Here is a 21503-nt window from a genome sequence, read left to right as displayed (position 1 = left end):
AGGGAGGAAGACTAAAGTGAGACACTGAAAGACGGGGGTGCTGACAGAAAGATTGAAGGTGTGAGAAATTCATTCAGAGTGTAAACACATGAGTTGCATGTTCTTCAAACAGTAACCATATGGAAGCTGCACATCTCTCCAGACGTTCTCTTCTCCATCACCACTGCAGCTGGAGCTGCTTCTTCTCCTTCGGGGCCCCCAGCACTGATGGTTTTTGGTCTGGGGGCCCCAGACAGCGACTCCCCCTTCCTCTCGGTTCTCTGTTGTACTCACACAGCTTCTCAAGTGGCTTTAGCCCGCAGAAAGCTGAAACGGGCCACTCTAAATGAGCCCTCATGTCTCTGCTTGCTCTCTGTTTGGCACATGAAAGACGTGTGGCTTTGTGAGGCATGGAGGCCACACCAGGCACACGCTACACAAAACGACTTGGCCAGAACTCTGAACTTCAGAGTTTGAGAAACAGAGTCATCCATCAGGAAGCCAAGAGGCTGGGTGTGCATGTGTGGTCATCACGCACGCACGCATGCACGCGATACATAAACTGATCTGAAATCACTGCTGGTGGAGGGAAAGACTTGACACCTCAATCACAATGATTGGACATTTGCACCCAATAGTGACTCAGTGACTTTTGATAATGCTTGTGTAAACCACTTACCCCGACAACGACAATGCCCAAACATTCAGACATAAATCCAGAATATGATAACATTGACTCATAAATATGAGACTTCTAAATCCTCTAAATTGGTGCTTTGGCTGCTGAACAGTAGAGACGCCACAGCAGTGCCTGCCATGCAACATCTTATCAGGACAAACCCTGAGATGTGCAGCCTGATGCACATGAAGGCACAGCAGCCCAAAAGTGTTATCAAAGAGGGCTTAGCTCGTCAGTAAAAGCATGATTTCCCTCCAGAGGAAATCCTCAGGCAGCTGCCTCATAACCTTAGAAAGCAGGTACAGCAGCACACTATAATGCCAAGGCGTCACCCGGAAAGCAGCATTTTGTATATTTGAGCTTTAAAATCCTACAATATCATTGTCTTTTGAGCTGACTCAGCAGGATTCAAAAAGGCTTTTATGCACCCAATGACAACTTGTAAAGTAATACAATGCAAATCATGAATACTGCTTCAATCTCCTCAGTTCAAATCTCCTCTGTTGAATGTCATCTCTGTTATTTGGCCAAAGTCTAAGGTGTGCATGCCATTTACTGTACCTGTGATACCTGCTATGCTCAAGACCGACCTTGGCTGCATGCTCTCGTCACTGCGTGCTATCAAAAATGCATGAGATGCCTAGAAGTTAATCATCAAAAACAACTAAAAAAGCAGGCCGGAGGAATGAAAAAACTCTAAAAACTTCAAGCCGGCCAGCTGAATTCAACTTGCTTCCGATGTTGTATCACCTGGATGCTTGAGACTGCTCAGCCAATGACGTCATTAAGAGAGTAACCGAAAAACAAGCCAACACTTAAATGCATTCTGCAGCCACCGTGTGCACAAGGGCGAGTTTGTCCACACACACACACACACACACACACACACACACACACACACACAGTATTACACACAAAGACACGCAGAGCACCAAACGACTGCAGTGTACGCCTTCACTCGTCTTTTTTTGTTTGAGGATGACAAACATAAATCATGCATTTTGATTTATGAAGCACAGGTCATATGTTGACATAAGGACCCTGACAATCAAATAATCAATAGAGCTGCATCAGAACAGAGAGGAGTATTGACATCCACTACACTTCATAATAAAAAGGAAGGTCATTTTAATTTCTGGGAGTGTGTGCACGTGTTCAAGTGTGCATTCCTGTGATCCCTTTGTCATTCACACACACATGCACACACGCACACACACACACACGCACGCACACACACACGCACACACGCTGACCCTGTGGCCCAGCGGCCTCCTGTCAGTCAGGCTGTGCAGAGGTTAGCGGTGTGTAATTAAACCAGCGTTCTTATCGGCACATCTCTAGACTCTGGTAATAACCTCCTGTGCTTCCATCTCCCCTTCCTCTGTGGGCTTACAGCAGATCCAGATAAGGACCGCAGCAGACAGAACGAGAGACACCGAGGAAGACGGGCAGAAAAGCCAGAGAGCGCGTCCCATCGGCCTGTGTTGTGTGTAAACTCAACAGGGTGCCCATTATACAAAATGACTTCTATTAAATTTGCTGCTTCCTGCTTTTATCGCCTACATCAGCCATTACAAAGATCCTTTTCTACTCATTTGTTGTCACTGCATGACCCTTCTGCACCTGACCCACTCTGTATTTTATCACAGCGCCCCAGATCCTGTTGAATATTTACCATCTCTGTGGCACTGTACTTATATCACAGCACACAGTGGGCAACAAAGCACAACCAAAGACTGTCCTGCTCTTATGAAAGGAGAACACACACACACACACACAAATGCTGCAAAACTCCAGTTAAAGTCCTCACTAAGCCTGTTTTAACTTTCCATGCAGACATCAAAGTGAAGCTGGTTTCAGGTGAGGGGAAAACCAGGATCCACGCCTTCAGCGTTCTCCTCTGATATTAAAACGGCCGCCGCTAATCCGTTGCGTGCCTGCGATCCAACGCCACAGCTACTGCAAGGCTTTGGGCTGATGAGACAAGGATTTTCACTGATACATAAACAAAAAAATCTCAGTGAGACGTGTCCTGAAGCTGCTGGACATAAAAGCAGGACAAAGCTGAGAACACTGTATTGATAAAAGGACTGTCAACAGCAGAGAAAAGCCTACAGGGATGTGATTTTAAATTATCCGCACATAAACTCACTGAAACGTAAAGTTTAAAGTGCCCCCTGGTGTTTGACCTCTGCGATGACCTGGAAGTGTTCAGCCTACCAGTTTCATGGTGAAATTCTTCTGCTCCCAGCGGCACAGCATCAAACTCATCTTGCTCCTTGCAGCTCCCTTCCTCAGAGACACCTGCCTCGCACTGAGGAGGACTGCTGGTTGGCCGACCAGGCCCAAATGTAAGCCATCAGAACCCGGCCGAGACCTGAGCGGACTCAACAGAGCTGCAGCGAAACCTAAAAATCCACAAATGAAAAAAGAATCCAAAGAGGAGGTTGGAGAAAACCATGTAGATCCAGAGGAAACGTAGAGCTGCTGCTTGCCCGAGCCCCAGCAGGTCTCTGTATGCCTGAGGGGGGAGCACTCAGCGCCTCCAGCGTCTCTCCACCCACTGTGGGACACAGAGGAGGGAAAAATAAACGCAGGAGGCGAAAGGCAAGAGGAGCTCCGTGGCCTCTGCTGCCGCGCTGAGAGGAAGCCAAACCAAGCGCACCAAGAGGAGGAGGAGGAGGAGGAGGAGGAGGAGGAGGAGGAGGAGGAGGAGGGGGAGGAGGAGTGGATCCCCCCTTCCCCTCCTCTCCTGCCCACGGCAACACATTGTGCTACTGCTCTTCAATGGACCGTCGGTCATATGTGGAGGAGAAAGAAAGAGAAAAGGACAGACCTCTTAACCTTCTACACCCCTCCCCCGAAAGTCGACCCCCTCTGTGACAAAAAGTGAGGAGGAAGGACAAAAAGGGGATGATCAGCGCACCCTTGATAACAGCGGGGAGACGAAATAGTGGGGAGGCGCAGAGCTCAGAGGCCAAACCGCGGAGAACTCAGCGCTAACCGTCTCTTTTCTATTTATTATTTCTTTAACCAGCTCCTCTGCTAACTGTTAAAAAAAGCCGAGTTTTATTTTCCCCGACCAGAGTCGGAGCAGTCCGGCCTGTGATCAGCCGTCACCCACATCACATTGTAGCAGCTGCATGTGTGTATTTATGTGCATGTGTACAGCGGGTTCATAACCTAAGCATTTCTGTATGTGTGAGTGTGTGTGTAAGGGAGTCCACAGCACAGGATGCCCTCCGTTTGAGCGTGTTCCAACCCCCTGTGCGCACACACACACACCCCACCGCCGACCACAAATTACAAGCTGAATTTGAATTTTGGGAAAGGCCCAAGATTTACAGAAAGTTCCCACAGTAGGGGGATGCCTGATCACTTCCAGCAGGCTGAAGAAAAATGCTTCAAGCCTCACGAAACAACAACAATACTGAAGTCATGTGGACGAGGTATGGTAATGATCTGTAATATTTCCTCAGAAATAAACGTCTTCTTTACTGCCAAATACTGAAACACAACAGCTTTGCAACTTATAGTGGGTTCATTGTCCGGTGGGAAATTATGCATTTTATGCTTCCACTGAACATCACCTGAATTTCATAATCAACACGCTGAGAGCGCCTCGCTGTGTCTCCGCAAGGCAACGCAGAGGACAAAGAAAAGACACCGCTCAATTTTCTAGCCGCAATTAACAATGCGAGTAAAAGCAGCTGAGCTTTTGTGTGTGTGTGTTTTCTTTTTCAAATTAAGGTCCACGTCGGTCGCAGCTTTGACTCGTGGTTTTCAGTGCATTTGTTTCGAGGTCTGCACACGCGGCCGGCGAGCAGCAGCAGCCGCTGTAGATAAACAAAAAAAAAAAACCTTAAAAAGCAGGACCAGCAGTGCTGTGAGCTAAACGCTAGAGCAGGTGTAATGTTTAGCATGCTAACAACAAACTAACCAAAACGGCGAGCTGAGATGCAGACTTTTGGTCATAAAACAAAAGATGATCATCCAGATGAGTGGGATTCGTCCTCTGGGGACCATGAATGTGGTGGTAACCCATCACACTTCATCTGAGCCATGGTGCTGGCAAGGCAAAAGAAAGCTGCCTCCATGAGCAACAGACACCAAAGATGGACATGTAGACTTGGATTTTGCAGGTCACCATTACAGCACTGGAAACTAAACTTTGCTTGCAGTACTTTTTCTCTGCTGTATAGTATTTCATCAAGGTAACGCGCCACAGAAGGAAACCCATCCATGACACGGACACATCAGTCCCCCCGTTGCTCCTAACCAGCATTGATTTAATGACATTCTGCCTCTACAAGAGGAGAATATGTCAGCATTTAGCGTTCACATTTAACAGTTTTCAACAAGCTCATTAAGTGCAGCCGCAGTGAATGGGCTGAGCACGGCTCCTTTCACAGTCCCAGATAAACCTCGCTGTGTCGGGGACAATGGGGGGATAACCAAGCCAGGGAGGGCCCTTTGTTTTGGGGGATCCCCACCTCTGAGCTCTTGAGGCTGGGCAGGAAGATCGGGGTGATGGTGGGGGTGTTGGGATGGCCCTGTTGCCTGGCTGTTCCATCCTGGGTGAGGGGTGGGGGGGTGGGGTGGGACATATGGACATGTTAGGGGTAAAGAGACACGCACAAAAGCAATGGGATGGGGGTCTACTGTGGAGGTAATGGTAGACTGACTGCTTTATTTGTCCTTTTATTGACGTCTACTCTTTGACATCACATACATTCGCTGTCCTGCAGTGTGACAGTCATGTCAAAAGTCAGCATGTCGCGCTTACATTGAACGATAAACGATAAATCACTTACATACGCAGGTAACACACACAGGTGAAATCAGACACCTCTAACCACAGCGCATCCTGGAATACTGACGGAGCCATTAAAAACCATCAAAACCAGCGTCCAGAGCTGCACACGTCATCGAGTTAATTCACCAGGTAGATGGACAAGATGTCTTTTTTTAATATTCATGTATGTCTTGTGTGCACTATGCATGTACACGTGTGTGTGTGTGTGTGTGTGTGTGTGTGTGTGTGTGTGTGAGATGGGGAGACTTGATGTCTTTGGAATCACTGAAAAGCTTCTTGAAGTGCAGATTTACAGGCCCATTTTAGGATTCAACACTTATCAGGGAAGCTTAGAGACGGCCTGCGTCAAGTGAGCGAGTGCAGACATGCTGCAGAACAACACACACACACACGCACGCACGCACGCACGCACGCACGCACGCACGCACGCACGCACGCACGCACGCACACACACACACACACACACACGCACACGCACACGCACACGCACACGCACACGCACACGCACACGCACACGCACACACACACACACACACACACACACACACACACACACACACACACACACACACACACACTGCGACTGATCCAGGTTAAAATCAGAGGAATGAAGCAGCTCGACAGACTCCCTGAAGCTGCATGAGAACTGAAAATCCACTCTGTCATCGCATCACAATCAAACAGAGCTGACAGAAACGTTTCACGGCTGCACTCCTGCCTGTTTACAGCGAACAGTAACATCAAACCGGAGAGCACAGCTGAGAGTCAACCAGACCTCTGCAGCTGGAAGCACAGTCTGAACCATTAATGCCAGCGTGTTATGGTATTATATGGTAATCTGCTGCATCTTGGTGATAAAAGCCTCATAAATTTTCTCTGTTTATGACGATTTTCTACTGCAAAGAGAAAGTACATGCATGTACAGCTACTGCACAGGAGGCATGGTGGGTAAAAAACTGACACAAGTTCAGAAGGACAGTTGGGCTGATTGTTTCAGGAGAGGAGAGGATGCACAATATGCTGTACATCATCAATGATGACTTTTCACATAGTGCAGCAGACATCATCGGCCCTCTGCCGGCTCCACAGAGGTCATGGCGTCATCCAACCTGCCTCTCAGTCCTTGTTGACCCTGGGCACGGGCCTCTGGGGAGGGTGACTTCAGCCCCGCTGACCTCTACCTCCTGGCCTCTCCTCCTTTTTCCACACAGCCTTCTGTTTCCAGACAGAGATGGAGCTGATTGCGTTAGTCCAACCGCCTCTGCAGCGCCGTTTCCCCAGGGGGCGCCACTCACAATGACCCGTTTGTCTGCGCCGACGGGCTCCCTGTGACGACCGACGCGAGGAAAGCAGAGGAGGAGAGAAGCTGAGAGGGGAGGGCGCCGTGGGGGGAGATCGATAGAAGGACGTGGAGTCAGGAGGAGCAGATGCCCGACCTTACTTAACACGGTTACATCCTCAGCCATGACCTCACACAGGAAGGCGAGGGGACAACCGCACAGGAAGTGGAATCTGATCGAGACGCATTAGACAGAGATGAGGTCATTACGACTGGAGCCAACTGCCATATGATCATATATATCCTCAGAAATCTGAGCTTTTCACAGTGTTTATGCAGAAACTAGAACATTTTCTCCTCTGATTCTGGTTTCTGGAGAAGGGAAAAGGGGACAGGTCCCACGCAGCAGGAAACAAACAAACAAACAAACAAAACAATCAGGACTACGCTGGAGGAAACGCTGCACCGGCGTAGCTGCTGGGGGAGAACCTGCCTCCTCATCCTCAGACAGACGCCACAGACATCTCGCCATCTGACCACAGCCTGTGAAGCCTCCGCCGGTGTCGCGGCCGTTTCGGCCCAGCTGATGAATCTGCAGGACAGCTGTCTCTGTGTTCTCTGAGAGAGGACGGTGTTGTCCCTCTTATCACCAGCGACATGGGCTTCCTCCTGCCTGATGCTGATAGTAACACGCGTGGTCGCTGTTGGGTGAAAACCTCTTATCTGCAAAGCGTCAGCTTTCAGGAGCAGAGGAAAACAGATTTGATTTGAGCCGAACGACAAAAACAGACTTTTTGACAGTTCTTCTGGCAGAAATGCAGTTTCGATACGACAGCTGAGACAGATAGGACCACAGAACGATGAAGTGTGCAAGCCGAAACCACGAGGATCACTCACAAGACCTAACAAGACGTGTCCTTTCCCTCTGCTCTTTGTCTGATCTCCTGCAGTCTCTTAAAAGCTCAGTTACTCCTTTGAACAATGAACTCTCCAACAATGAATCACTAAAACATCCATTAAATCTGGCTTTAGCTTGCAGCGCCTCCTAAAGAGACATATGCGTATGTGTGGCCCTTTGTCATGGTAATAAAAAAAAAGCAGCAATATAGTCACTCAGACCCCCACCCAATCTGTCCTCCTCTGGGCGGGTAGGAGGACATTAGCAATCCAATGCAGCATGACGGCGCTCTGCCTTTCACTCTCACCTGCTGGGCCGGGTCTTCAGGAGACACCGGCTGGAAGTAAAAGCCATAAAAAAAAAAGTGGCTTTCACAGGAAGCCGAGGAGGGGGGAAGAGGATCGAGACTCTTCTGGGGGGTCAAGAGAGATGGGTTTTAAAGGCTGAAGATGCAGATATCAAACATGTGCTTCATTATTCATCATGCAAGAAGCTGTTTGGTGGTTCTGCTGTCTGTCTCTCAAGTATAAATGCAACTCAACTAATGGTATTCATTCAGGATTAGCAGCTGTTTAAGGCTGGACTACTCACGTGTGTTTAATGCTATAGAGGCATTAAATTAAGAATTACAATATAATGTCATTCCCAGTTTTCCTGCCAACACGCTCTAATCTCCACCCTCCATCACCAAAAATCAATAGCTTGCCATTAAGGGTCATTTAATTAACTTTGAATGCAAAATAATGAAATGAGTGCACGCGTATCACTGAGCATGTAGGTTTACGGTCAGACCAGTTCCCAGAACGAAATTAATTTAAATAATTTCAATGAGGGGAATTAAAATCTCGGGCGATTACACGTCTTCACAAACACCTCCAATCAGCGGATCATCCACCCATAGTGTTAATACAACAGTGATGATTTAATATCCAGACTGCACTCGTCTGTCTAAATTGTGGCTCCTGCTTTATTTGCCCAGAGATGGTCTTGGTAAATATTAGCCGAGGCGGCCTGTGACCCTCTTCACGGGTCCCACTGTGTTTTTATGTGATTGGGACTCGGCTGCCCGTCCGAGATGAGCTTTCACAATGAGTCCAATAAAGCCGGTCTTTACACACAGCCTGACTTAAGCCTTTATCTGGAGAGATACTTATTAAGATAGGAGCTCCTTATCACACCGACACATGGACAAATCTCTCTCTGTGGCTCTGTGTTCGTGCATGTGTGTGTGTGTGTGTGTGTGTGCGTTCTATGTGAGGGTCTACGCACGCTCCACATAGCATCAAAATTTATTTTTCAGGGTCTCTTACTGTGGACGTGGCTTTCAGAGATTCTTGGTTTGAACCTTTTCTTCATCAAAGCTGAAGCTAAGAATTAATGAGCTGGCAACAACGAACACTCGGATTACAAAGAGGGCAAAAAATGAAAGAGCGAGAGAGAACGAGGGAGAGAGAGCAGAGAGAGAAGGAGGTCGGGAATAAAACTGAGGCATTAAAGATGAATAGAGAAGCAAAGACTGTGGCCTTGAATGACTTGAGCGCACGCACACACACATACACTTTCCCTCTGCTGTTAGTGTTTGTGAATGGAATGGGATGTAGGGCAAAAATCAGCCACTAGAGGGCAGCAGAGCATCTGTGCCAGGTTTTACTCAATGTAATGACAGTATGGTGGAAGGTTACAGGTCAGACTGTCGTTTCATATGGTGTCACACATGAGACGGAAAGACCACACACACGCACACAGGCATGCATGCACACACACACACACACACACACACACACACACACACACACACACACACAGCTGAGAGAGAGCAAACAGCTTCAAATACCATTCACACATTTCCAGACTATCACCTTCACATCAGATTGTGCCAGACTTCGCGCACACACGCACACACACACACACACACACACACACACACACACACACACACACACACACACACACACACACACACACACACACACACACACACACACACACTCAGCAGCGTCCTCTCCCCCGCCTGTAAAGCTGTAAAGACGGATGTTTCTCTCTGCCTCCTGCTGCTCTCGGTGCATTATGGATTAACTCTTTGTTGCAGGTGTACACAACATGTTTGTGTGTTTGGTGCCAACTGGGCCTTCCAGCTGGAGGTTTGTGAGGAGCGTCGACAACACTCGGCTATGACTCCTCTAATCCTTCAGGTAACTGCTAAGGTGTGCTGCTTACGCACCTTGTTTTACCCCTGCTTCTGCCACAGATCTCCTACATTTCCCAGAGTGGTTGGTTTAGTTTATATACTTTTAATGAATATTTCCTCCTTTCCTTTCCCCTCTTTCTTAAATCTTGTCTGCAGTGGTTCAATTTTGGCTTCAGATTTAGATCTCAAGAGACCATCCTGGTTCAATAAAGGTCAAATAAAAATAAATACTGCGGGTAGGTTTAGAGAAATGACTCAAACCTCAACCCACTCTCATGACTGTACTGGATTGTGGTCTATTTGCTGCTATAGCGTGTGCTGACATTGGTCTCTCCGCCTCTCCTATGATGGATTTTTCTCCCTGTATCTTCGCTGAAAGTTTGCGCATAAAGCTCCACAAAGAAGCCCTCACAGCTTGAAAACCTGAAGGTTGTGCAGCTCTGGATTGCTTCGAGTGAATGGACTTTTCCTGATTATTGCACGAAAGGAAAGAGTCTCTCCATTGTGTCTCCTAAGTGGGTCGTCCTCTTGAAGAAACTCGGCAGAGCCAACACAAGAAAGAGTGAAAGCATCAAAAACATACAGCAGCCAGCGCGTCTCCGGAGAGCCTCGTCTCATCTCGCTCTGCCCTCAGAGCAGATTGGGTTCACAGCGAGGACCAATGGCGTCTGTGCGTGAAATCCGCAGAGAGTTGTATCTGCGCTGACGGCAATGCAGCGAGGAGAGTTCAGAGTCCTCGCAAGCAATTCTGCCTCTCAGAGCCTCCTCCGGTGCAGCCGGTCCCTGGGGCGAAGCCCAGCAGTCCAGAAACAGGGACCATAAAACTGAAACAACTAACACTCCTGCCCTGCATTAAAGGGATATTTAACCAGTCCGTCAGATGTTTTCAATCTGAGGATGAGAAACAGCTCAGAAAGATGCTTTTTATTCAAGGCCCATAAATCAGCATTTTAATGGTCGTTCCGATTTCTTTTTCTTTACAAAAAAATCCAAATCCTCATAAATATTGTTTATCCATGTGTATAGATGCAAAGTGCACATGAGACAAATCTTAAAATATGTTGACATCTACCTGACCAATGAATGTGTCATCAATAGATCAATGGATTATGTGTCTAAAAGATAAAAAATGTTACAGTTTTGGACACATTAACTCATTTTTGGTCTGTATTTGTCACTTAATCAATCAGTAAAGAAATAAGCGCCTGATAAAATGAGCTGACCGACATATTTTAGAGTACTCTCGTTAAAAACGGCCAGCATTGACTTAAAAGGCCTTGAGGGTTCAATTTGCTATGAGGGTAAAACCAGCAGCTGTGACGTGATTCCCTCCTAAAAACACACGTAAATGTGCCTCCACGCACACGCACATGCGCACAGCCAGCACTGATCACCGCTGCTGGTCAGGAAGGTCGAGGGTTAACCCAGCCGAGGGTGAAGAAGGCTGCTTCATCAGCACCACAGGGATGGAGAGAGGGAGAGAAAGGAGGACAGGGAGGAGAGAGAGAGAGAGAAAGTCAAGGAAAGTAGGTCAGCGAGAAAACGTGATTAGCCACAAAACAAACGACACCAGCAGTGGACGCGTGCCGTGTCCGGCGGCGCTGGGCTCCTGCATCTCCTCCTCACGCGACCGTCATCACGCCGGATTCAGATTCGTCTCCTAAACAACAGCGGCTCCAAGTCACGCTCACTGTCAGGACAGGTTGCCAAGCATGCACTTGCTGGCTCGCTAATACACACAAACAGACACCTCCTTCCCCTCGCTGCCTTACATGGCGTTGGAGCGGTCCCTCCGCCGTTGCAGCCGTTTGTGTGGGGTTGCTAAGCGCAGCCAGTATTTCACAAACACAACAAAACAGCCACCCTGACGTCCTGTTACGCTGCCATCCTGGACAGCAGAGACGCAGCCTGCTCCCTCTCCTTCCAGGAACCCGCTGAATTTGGCCTCGTGAGTCCGTGATGCTAAACTGAGCCAGAGAAAGTGTGGCGATGCTGAAAAATCCTCAGTCAAAGAGCCGAGAGAGCAGGAGGACCAGAGAGACACTGACACGATCTGAAGTGACTGACGACAGCTGAAAGAAATGACTGAGTGACTTCTCATGCCAGGACTGAACAGCTTCTGATTATTCTGCCAGAAAGACTCAAAGTTATTACTTTTACCTCATCATTTCATTCTTGCTGGACAGTAAAATCCCACAAAACAGCATTTAGATCACAATGGGGTTAGGGTTTAGGTTATTCATTTGAAGACATGGATTACTAATTAGTAAAATTAGACACTAATTTTAATTAATGCACAAATAAAAGCAACACTTGGTGAGTTCAAAACGATTGCACACCAAGAATACACACATTCATTCAAGAGTGACTAATAAGTAACAGTACTCAGGTGGACGGAGATCAAATGAAAGGACAGTGGAGGGACACAGCAGGCAGGGGTGGCGGTGGGAGTTTGACATCCTGACCTGAGGGTTTCCTCCAGCCTCTGACGCTGGCGTGGTGCTTCTCGGGGGTCCTGAACCCGCCTTCTGGCCCAGCGAGGGGATGTGGGTCTTGACGGGCGCCGGAGGCAGAGCTAGGGCAGACGGCCTGTTGTGGGTCTGGGGGATGGGCAGGGCGCTGTGCACCGGTTTGGGTTTGGGGAGTCCCGACTTCATCTTTGAGGCCACGAGGATGGCTGGCATCTTCTCCTTGGCCGCCTGATGACCGCGCACTCTCCTCCGTTTCACACTGAGAGGGAAATCCTGCTACTGCCCGGCAAGACTCGCATACGATCCAGCTACTTCTGAGAGTGTGAAAGTGTTACCAGATTGAAGAAACACACACAGTCTTCACCCGATCCACCTCTTGGTTGAAGTAATGTGTGTAATTTGTCCAGGTCTTGGCTGCTCCTGCTGGATCTCGGCAGGGGGGTGAGCTGAGCTCCCCAACATGCAGTGGAGGGGTTTAACACCCACCGGTGCCACCTGTTTCCTTCAGCTCTTTATATTATGTGGAAAAGACCAAATCCTTCTCAAACTGTTCTGCGTCCAGGCAGAAATGAGAGAAGCCTCTCTGCAAAGTCCAGGAAAGAAAATCTAAATTCCCACCTCGCACGAAGAGGAGTCCCCAGTTGCCTGCTGGCAGAGCGAGCGTTCCCGTCCATGCATTCCCAGCACTGACAGAGAGTCAGCGATTGGCAAAAGGTTCCTATAGGAAGCAGAGCAGCTCCTCTCCCGCAGAGCCCTGTTAATTACACCATCGCTTCAGGACGACAGGAGGAAGGACCGAGCTCCGTCGAGGAGAGGAGAGAAGGGAGCTGGGATCGGGTGGTGGAGAGAAAAAAAGGAAAAGGCGACAGCGACACGGCGACCACTCGCTTCAGTGACTGCTCAGCCTGTGAGTGCAGAGCCTGAAACACACTGTACTCTGCTGCCTCTCTCCCTCTCTGCTAAGTCCTGGTTAGCAGCAGGTGTGGCTTAGATCAGGACTGACATATGTGGAGAAGAGCTCAACACATCGAGTCAGTATGCTCCTGCAGCCTGCCTCTCTCCTCCTCTGCATGTCTCACTTTGCTTTCATACAAGAAAAATGCACATCGGCTTGTTTGATCTCACGTGGACGTTGACTCCGTTCCGTCTGATCGTTTCATTAGCTAGTGAATGACTTTGGCTTGAATCCCACCAGCAGTCAGAGGGATTGTCTTGAAATGAGGCAAATTAGTCCTTGTGGGTCACATTCAACAGTGTACTTTGCACAGAAAGCTTCATTTCTGTTCTGTAAAAAAAATATGATTTTAGGAGTATTTTAACAAAAACTAGATTCGTGCAAAGCCAAGCATTGTCACGTGCAAGCGGCATGGCTCTTTGGTCCACACTGAAATATCTATATTTCTATTCATGTTCCCCAGAGGATGAAGCACCCCGACACTGGTGGTCCTCTGGCTTTACATTTTGCCACCAGCCAGTCAAGGTTTTCAACATTTTCTGGATGGTTTTGTAAAACATTCTGTACAAATAATCATGGTTACCAGAGGATGAACCCTGATGACTTTGGTCATCTCCTGACTTTTCCTCTAGCGGCTGTACTACATGTACTATATGTATATATATTCAAAAATACACTCAATGACCAGGTCTCCTCAAGTCCTGCACCCAAAAACACTGTTATGCATCATCATGAGCTAAAACAGCCATGATGAGATTCACCAACGTCAATTAGAAAGCGTATATGCACATACGTGTTAGTGAAGAGACAATTAACTGATCAGCTGACTGACAAATAATTTCTTGTTCAGTTAAATGACTGAACTAAATCAGCGTGTCGTGCTTCAAGTGCTGCTTGTTCACTTTCAGAAAGTACAGTGTAACAGCCGCTGAAAATGTTGTATTAATAGACTCTCTTCTCTGTATTCTCGCCCTCTTCTGCCTCCATTAAGCTTCCCCCTTTTTTAAGTGTGAGGTTGGCCAATTAGTGGACTCGTGTCAGATCAGCCCGACTCCCAGCAGGCTTAGTGAAGGCTGCCGAGGTGTCGGCTCAAATCCTGCCGCAGAGCCGAGGAGAAAAGGCAGGGGAGGGAAGCTTCTGCGCTCTCGCCTCTTCTCCTCCATCACCAGCAAATTTAAAGAATTTACATGCAGATTTTTAGGTGAATCAAGGTATGGAAACTCGACTTAAAGCCTTTAGACTCATTTGCGCTGGTCGCTGTATGCTTGAAGCGGCTTAACGACGCTCTGGAGCGTTAACTCTTTTAACCGGGTGAAAGCCATAAAACATGATACCAAATATAATCGCAGTGTGACCAAAAATTGAGTCTGAAATGTCTTCCAATACAATTTTGGCTTGGTAGGAGTGAGAACATAACCCCAAACACCACAAGAGTGCAGCCAGCAGCTCATCAGGCTTTGAAAGCCAGGAATGACTAAATGAATGTGCACAGTAGAGCAGCAACTAAGGATCATTTATTTCCATTATTTTGGTGATCTTCAAATCTTCAAACTGCTTGTTGTAGTGATACATTAAAGCTAAAAACCTACCACTTAAAATGATGATTAACTATGGACTAATCGATTAATCAACTAATGCAGCATGTACCAAATTGAACAGCAATATGGTAATGATTATCAATAATGTCGATCACATGGTGGCAGAACGATCATCAGTGTTAGTGTGATGCATCATCTTGGAAGCTCGAATGTGACAAATTTTGTCCCCAATCGTCAGTATTTCAATATTCCAGTTCAATTTGAAAGGATCAACTCAGCTCACACGGCAGCGAACCAGAGGAGGAGATGGAATTAGAGGAAGTACAGATGACTGTAAGATGCACACACACACACACACACACACCCCTAACACAGACTTTATAAGAGCAGTGATCTAATCCAGGAGAGGATGTGGTTAGTATGTTAATCTTTATCCTGTTACATTAATCCTAAATTATGTAAATGCTAATATCTGATTATGATTTGGCGTGGTTTTGGTGTGTGTGTGTGTGTGTGTGTGTGTGTGTGTGTGTGTGTGTGTGTGTGTGTGTGTGTGTGTGTGTGTGTGTGTGTGTGCGCAGACATACGTGATGCTGACGGTCCAAACATTTGAAACATCTTACGCGATGACAGATTTGCAGGTCTGATTTTCTAAATCTTGGTACAAGCTGATCGGACTGAGCGTGTCTTCAGCAGCGGAAAGCAGCAGTTTCTAATTTCCTTCCACGACTTTGAAGCGTTTTACAGGTTTCTTATGGATTCGGGATGTCTTTCAGTAGTCAGACAGTCAATGATTCAATAATCACTAACTGAAGGTTGCAGAATTACTGACAATGCTGTAAGTGGCGATGAGTGAAAAGCCAGACGGCCTCCCTGCTTGAAAATACACCCATATCCTGACATCAAAACACACACCGCCGTGCTGACTGAAACATAAAGGAAAATACATTAACTCCACCCCGCCAGGCTCAGATGTCAATCTGTCATTTCTAAAACGGAAAGAAGAAAAACACACAGAGCCCAGCGTAGCATAACAAGGGAAACTTCCATTATTTTCCTGCTATCCTCTGTGACGGTAAACATGTAGCAGACCCTCACAGATCACAACTGCACTGAACACAGCAGTAAAAAAAAACAGTCATGTGTGATTTATGTAACAAGCTTTGAAGATACCTGATGGCAGTACAGTGCAGGCTAATAATAGAGCCAGTTTGGCTGGAAATGGGCGGTATTGACAGCACTAACTAGGACACCCACGGCCGGCTCTGCTCTGTGCTTATACTGTATTTCTTCTTAGAAAAATAAACAGTCGTGTGAGGTAGATGGCTGCTGCGAGCGCTGTGGCAATAGAGCGAGATCAGGGTCAACAGGGATTATATATGAACTGCATAGATGCATCAATGATATAGTGGTGCTACAAACTGAACTGTGGCCAGCTCTGGAGGCGTCCTCCCTGACGTGGTTTATGGTCTGACAGGGGCGCGTTATCGGGGGTCTGTTGCTTCAGGTGTCGGTGAAACGCTGATATACGAGGCAGGATATTAAAACTCTGCAGAGTTTTGTATCACGGTGGTGATCATTCTGCTCGCTGTCTGGGTGATCGTAAGCAAACAGCAGAAATATTTTAGATTCACATTACAGAGTGATAAAGTTGATTACAGTGATTGGCGATATCGTTACAATGTGTTGCACCAAAAGTTGGGTCAGGTTCAACTGTATTGTCATATTTACTGTATTGTATTAAGTCCAAATTGGGATAAAATCCAAAATAATGCAGAGCCAGCTCCAGAGCACCATCATGTGGTCATTTAGCCTGATGTTTTGGCTCATGAAGCACAGAAGCAAAATGTTTGATTCTCCGGTTCAAGGTGAATGATTACGTAGGCCATGCTTCGTTCCGCCTTCGACCTACAACTATCCTATCCTAACTACTAAAACAAACAGCTTTCCTAATGGCAATTTAGCAATTATTTTGGTATTTTTGATTTTAACTCATAATGCAGATCCAACCAAATTAAGATGACATGCACATACCTACTCTTAGGCATCCTGCTAATTTTGGTAGGTGGTGCTAGAACAATATGATAAAATGGTCATTAATTCAGTAATCATGAGCCATTTGGCACAATTAATCATTGAATAAAACCTTACGTTTTCTGCAAATATTTAGGTATTCTCCAAATATCTTTACAACCAGCAGCCAATCAAACATTTCTTACTATTTTCTCTTATGTTCCGATGGCCCGCCAGCGGGCCACATGAGCATTTCCTGTTAACTTTTCTATTGACACAAATGCTACGTTAAACTCACATTGTATACCGTTAAAAAGCCAAAATTCTCATGAATGGATTAATGCAAACTCTTTCAAGACACAATCACAATAACTGACACAAAAAACAGCAAATGACCACAACGTTCAAATGGTTCTAGAGCAGCCAGCAGTGTTTGGTTTGAAGAGGCGTTTTAGACAAACGTGTCCTAGACTTGTTTGGGGTTTTAAGTTAACTGCTGCTTGTGCAGCCTTGACAGTGGTGTACACTCTTTAACTGGTTTCTAGTTTCAAAATTTATTGATCAAAACTGAATGTTCAGAAACAGACTTTTATTCAGTGTTGTCGAGTAAATCTGGACTCTTGCTTTGTCACAGTTTTGCACCTTGAACAGTTTAATTCAAATTGAGAAAACTGAATATCTAATAATAAAAGTACAGAATCAGTAATAGCTCTGTTTCAGCATCTGTGATTCGTCCTTCGTGAAAAGATGTTTTTCAAATTCCACTTTATGATACGAGAATTAAAAAGTATGTATTCACAGTCTGCTGTCGGTGATCCATTTCCATAGCCCTCATGCAGCTAATTCTACCCCCTATATTTCAATATTTATGCAGCATGAATGAAATGAAGCTGCACACACACACACACACACACACACACACACACTTCCTTTGCTGATTGTTTTCATTAGCAGAGCTAGCAGAGCAGAACAAGTGGACTCTCGGTGACAAGAGCCGCGTTAACTGGAGCAACGGCCTGACATTTCCACGGTGACAGCACAGGATCTACAACTTGACCTACACACACTGGTCTATTTCCTTACACACACACACACACAAACGCACACACACACACAGACAAAGTTATTTACGATAATGAACAGTGGCAGTGCTGTAAGGCCGGATCGCAGAGGGGTGAGGAGCCGAGTCCACGAAGCCCAGCAGGGCTCTGGCACGGCTCAAGTGACACTGGGTAACACAACACACACACAGCGCAGTGTCAGGACAAACACACAAATAAACAACAACACACCTACTGCATATTCAACACAAATCAGCTCAGGAGCTTGAGCTGGGGGAGGAGAAACGAGTCCACAGCACAGCGTCTGCGTGTCGGGTGTGTCCTGCTCCACTTCTGCTTGTTAAACATGAATTAAAGAGTGTCATCTGCACCTGCAAGGAGGATCTTTCTATCTGAATAATGCCTCCTTTAAAAAGCAGGAAGACAATGCTCCATTGAGTTTAGGCCTTTCCGCTGCCTCAGGACCACACCTCACTTTAAGACCAACAGGGCCAGGAGTGCCAGATGGACATGAGGACATTTGCTACTCACACAACGTGGGCGCTGGGCGTGAAGCTAGCAGTGACGAGCCGGGTGTACGGCAGCTACACGGGCGAGAAAATAAGGACGGTCGACTGACGGAGAGAGAGAGCGAAGAGGTGTGTGTGTGTGTGTGTGTGTGTGTGTGTGTGTGTGTGTGTCAGTTTGGATCCTGCCGAGTGTGTTTGCGCCCTTGCCCAGCTCCAGCTGTGGCATGTGTGTGTGTGGCTTTGGGTGGAAGTGTGTGTGATCTAAATGGGTCTCTGGGGCAGTGTGGGGGGGTGTCCTGTCACTCTCCTGTCACCTACGCAGGTCATCACTGTGAGCTGACTTCTGCCTGTTCGGAGGGAGCAGAACATCTCACACACACACACACACACACACACACACACACACACACACACACACACACACACACACACACACACACACACACACACACACACACACACACACACACACACACACACACACACACACACACACACACACACTGCGAATACTGTGACATCCATCATCCACATCATTTTGTCTGTATATGATCTGTTTAAAAGGAAATTTTAGTTCATTACATCCTGGGTGTTATTTTCATAGCGTTGGCCACGTTTCCGATGGCCGGCTATGATGACATCATCATCATCAAAGTGTCACAAAGACAGAGAAACACCAGCACTTACAGTTCAGACAGATTATCTAAACCACATCATTTGGAGGTAAACCAGAGAGTGAGCACGTCTGAAGCATCAGAGATCCTGTAATCCCTCACTGCACAGGAAAACTGTGTGTGTACACAGCTACAGTGAGAACAGCAGGACTTTTATTTATTTAAACTACGACAGATGTTTGCACACAGTTTGGGTCGTTTGTCTCGATTTTTCGTCCAACTAAATTTGAGCAACCTGGAGGTTTGTTCCCAACCTGTCTGATTATCTGACGGACTGACGGCGTAATTGCACTTGTTGTCGGTGGAGTTTCTGCTGCTCTAGTGTTGCTATCTTTACGTCATTTAAATCATCCCTTTGGGGATTTTATGCTTTAGCGACAGCGGAGAGGTGACAGGAAAGGAGGGACGCAACAAAGGTCGCCAGCCTGCCCCAAACTATTTTTACGCTCCAATATCATGACTGAATAAGGCGAAAGTGACTGTTGATTCTAGAATAAGAAAATATATGTGATTGTTTAAAGGAAATATTTTAGGATTCAAAAAACACATAATGACTTAACCTTAAAACCAAGGCTTATCGCTCTAATGATCCTCTGAAGAACTGACAAAATGCCGTCACCTCGCGTCTCTAGGTTTAAAACTCAAAGTGGTCCTCACAAAGATAGAAGAAGAAGAAATAGAGCAGGCAGATCTCCACTTCAGCACAGAAGATAACGTAACCATTGTAGCGTGAGCAACAACAAAGACATGAGAGAAAAATCATAAAAATTACACACGCTACACAAGTGTACAGTACGTACACACACACACACACACACACACACACACACACACACACACACACACACACACACACACACACACACACACACACACACACACACACACACACACACACACAGTCAGACATGGGGTAAAATCGAGACAGTGGAGACAGCAGCACCCAAACAACAGTCTCCCTGCAGTAAACTGGGGTGACAGATAAGGAAACCAGGGAGAAGTCAGCCCGGTCACAGCTTCGAGGTGTGTGTGTGTGTGTGTGTGTGTGTGTGTGCGTGTGTGTGTGTGTGTGCGTGTGTGTGTGTGTGTGTGTGCGTGTGTGGACACAGCCCTACTTCAGGTAAGCCGATGGACGTTTTTGTCTGAAGCAGAAAAAGTGAAGCAGAAACACAATAAACTGTCACTTTTTAATTAAGTCTGCATAATTAACCAGCTAATCAGGCTTTAATCGCTCATTTCATACTTCTTAGCTAAAGGTGGAATTACATGTGAACACTTTAACGCAGGACATGTTTTGTCCTCATGGTAATTACTACAGTTACAACTTGTAGGAATCCTCTATTTGACGTTAACACTTCCAAACATTACGCACCGTTTTAGCCCCTCTTCCTCGACAAAGGAGACAGCGGTGAATATTTTATGAATGAATGAGGGTGAAGGAGAGGACAGCTAATGTCTGAGAGCATAAATTAGAGCCCCAAAGCGCAGCGGATGTCCGCAAACGCTCCAAATGATATATTTAATGTTCATGAGTCAATATTAGCTGATCTGACCTCCTTTATGCTTCCAAGTGTTCAGTTTAAGCCCTGCTGAGAAGCTGGTGCTTGGCCTCAATATCCAAAACACCAGCCCCCACCCAGCAGCAAGTGACATTCAGCTACATCACTCTCTGTTCCTCAGCAGAGGAAGAGAATAATCAATATGGGTGAGATTAAAAAAATTCCACCACGTAAGAGGGTTGCAATAAAGCAGCCGGTGTGACGTGAGCCCCCGGGCTTAAATAGCAATTACCCCCCAACTGCTGCGACACGAAACCACTAACTGCTTTTTTCTCAGTGACGAAATAGGACAGAAAAGTGAGACAGATGAGGGCAGATGTGGTTCTGAGAAACAGGGAGAAAGAGAGGAGGAGGAACGGAAATAGAGATGTAGATCGGAGCAGCTTCAGGAGGGGTCGGGCCAGACCGGATGGGGAGGGAGGGAGGAGAGGCGGCTGATAGGTCGATCTGCACCTGTCCTGGCTTCATCAGTGCATTTTCTTAAGGCTGTACTAAACGGATATCACAAACTGTTCATTTGTGTAGATCTTCTGTGAGGGCGCACACAGATGACAGTCAGGAAACAAGGACGTGCACACAGGTAAATGCTCAGATAACACACTGTCAGAGCATCTTTGTTAAGCGTACACTGACAAAAACAATGTGTTTCCAGCAAAATTAAATAGAAATCAGTGCATGTTCCCATCAATTACAATGCCGTGTGAAGTTTACATGGGTTAGATGAGCATCTCTGCTCCGGCTACTTACAATAAAGTATAATTAACCTCAATATCGTCTGCATTTCCCAACCAAAGATGCCATTTTACTTATATTTGTATATTAATTAGTCTCCTCTGTCCACACAGAGAAGAGACGCACAAAAACAAAACGAAACAAGATTAAAC

General features: G+C 46.6%; 1 protein-coding gene across 3 annotated transcripts in view; it reads right to left on the bottom strand.

Moving 5' to 3' along the window:
• Positions 1–21503, bottom strand: part of nav2a (neuron navigator 2a) — a 198625-nt gene that overhangs the window by 85061 nt on the left and 92061 nt on the right. For 2 of the 3 annotated variants that reach the window (XM_070959049.1, XM_070959057.1), the window contains exon 1: positions 12305–13208. The exons of the other annotated variant lie outside the window; for it this stretch is intronic. In XM_070959049.1, coding sequence (XP_070815150.1) covers positions 12305–12523 — 219 coding nt within the window. In that variant the 5' untranslated portion in view covers positions 12524–13208. Of the gene's footprint in view, positions 1–12304; positions 13209–21503 lie in introns of those variants that run through there. 3 annotated transcript variants of the gene reach the window in all.

Source organism: Chaetodon trifascialis, chromosome 1, assembly GCF_039877785.1.
Source record: "Chaetodon trifascialis isolate fChaTrf1 chromosome 1, fChaTrf1.hap1, whole genome shotgun sequence".
Lineage (NCBI taxonomy): Eukaryota > Metazoa > Chordata > Actinopteri > Chaetodontiformes > Chaetodontidae > Chaetodon > Chaetodon trifascialis.
This window is presented reverse-complemented; position numbering and strand designations above follow the sequence as displayed.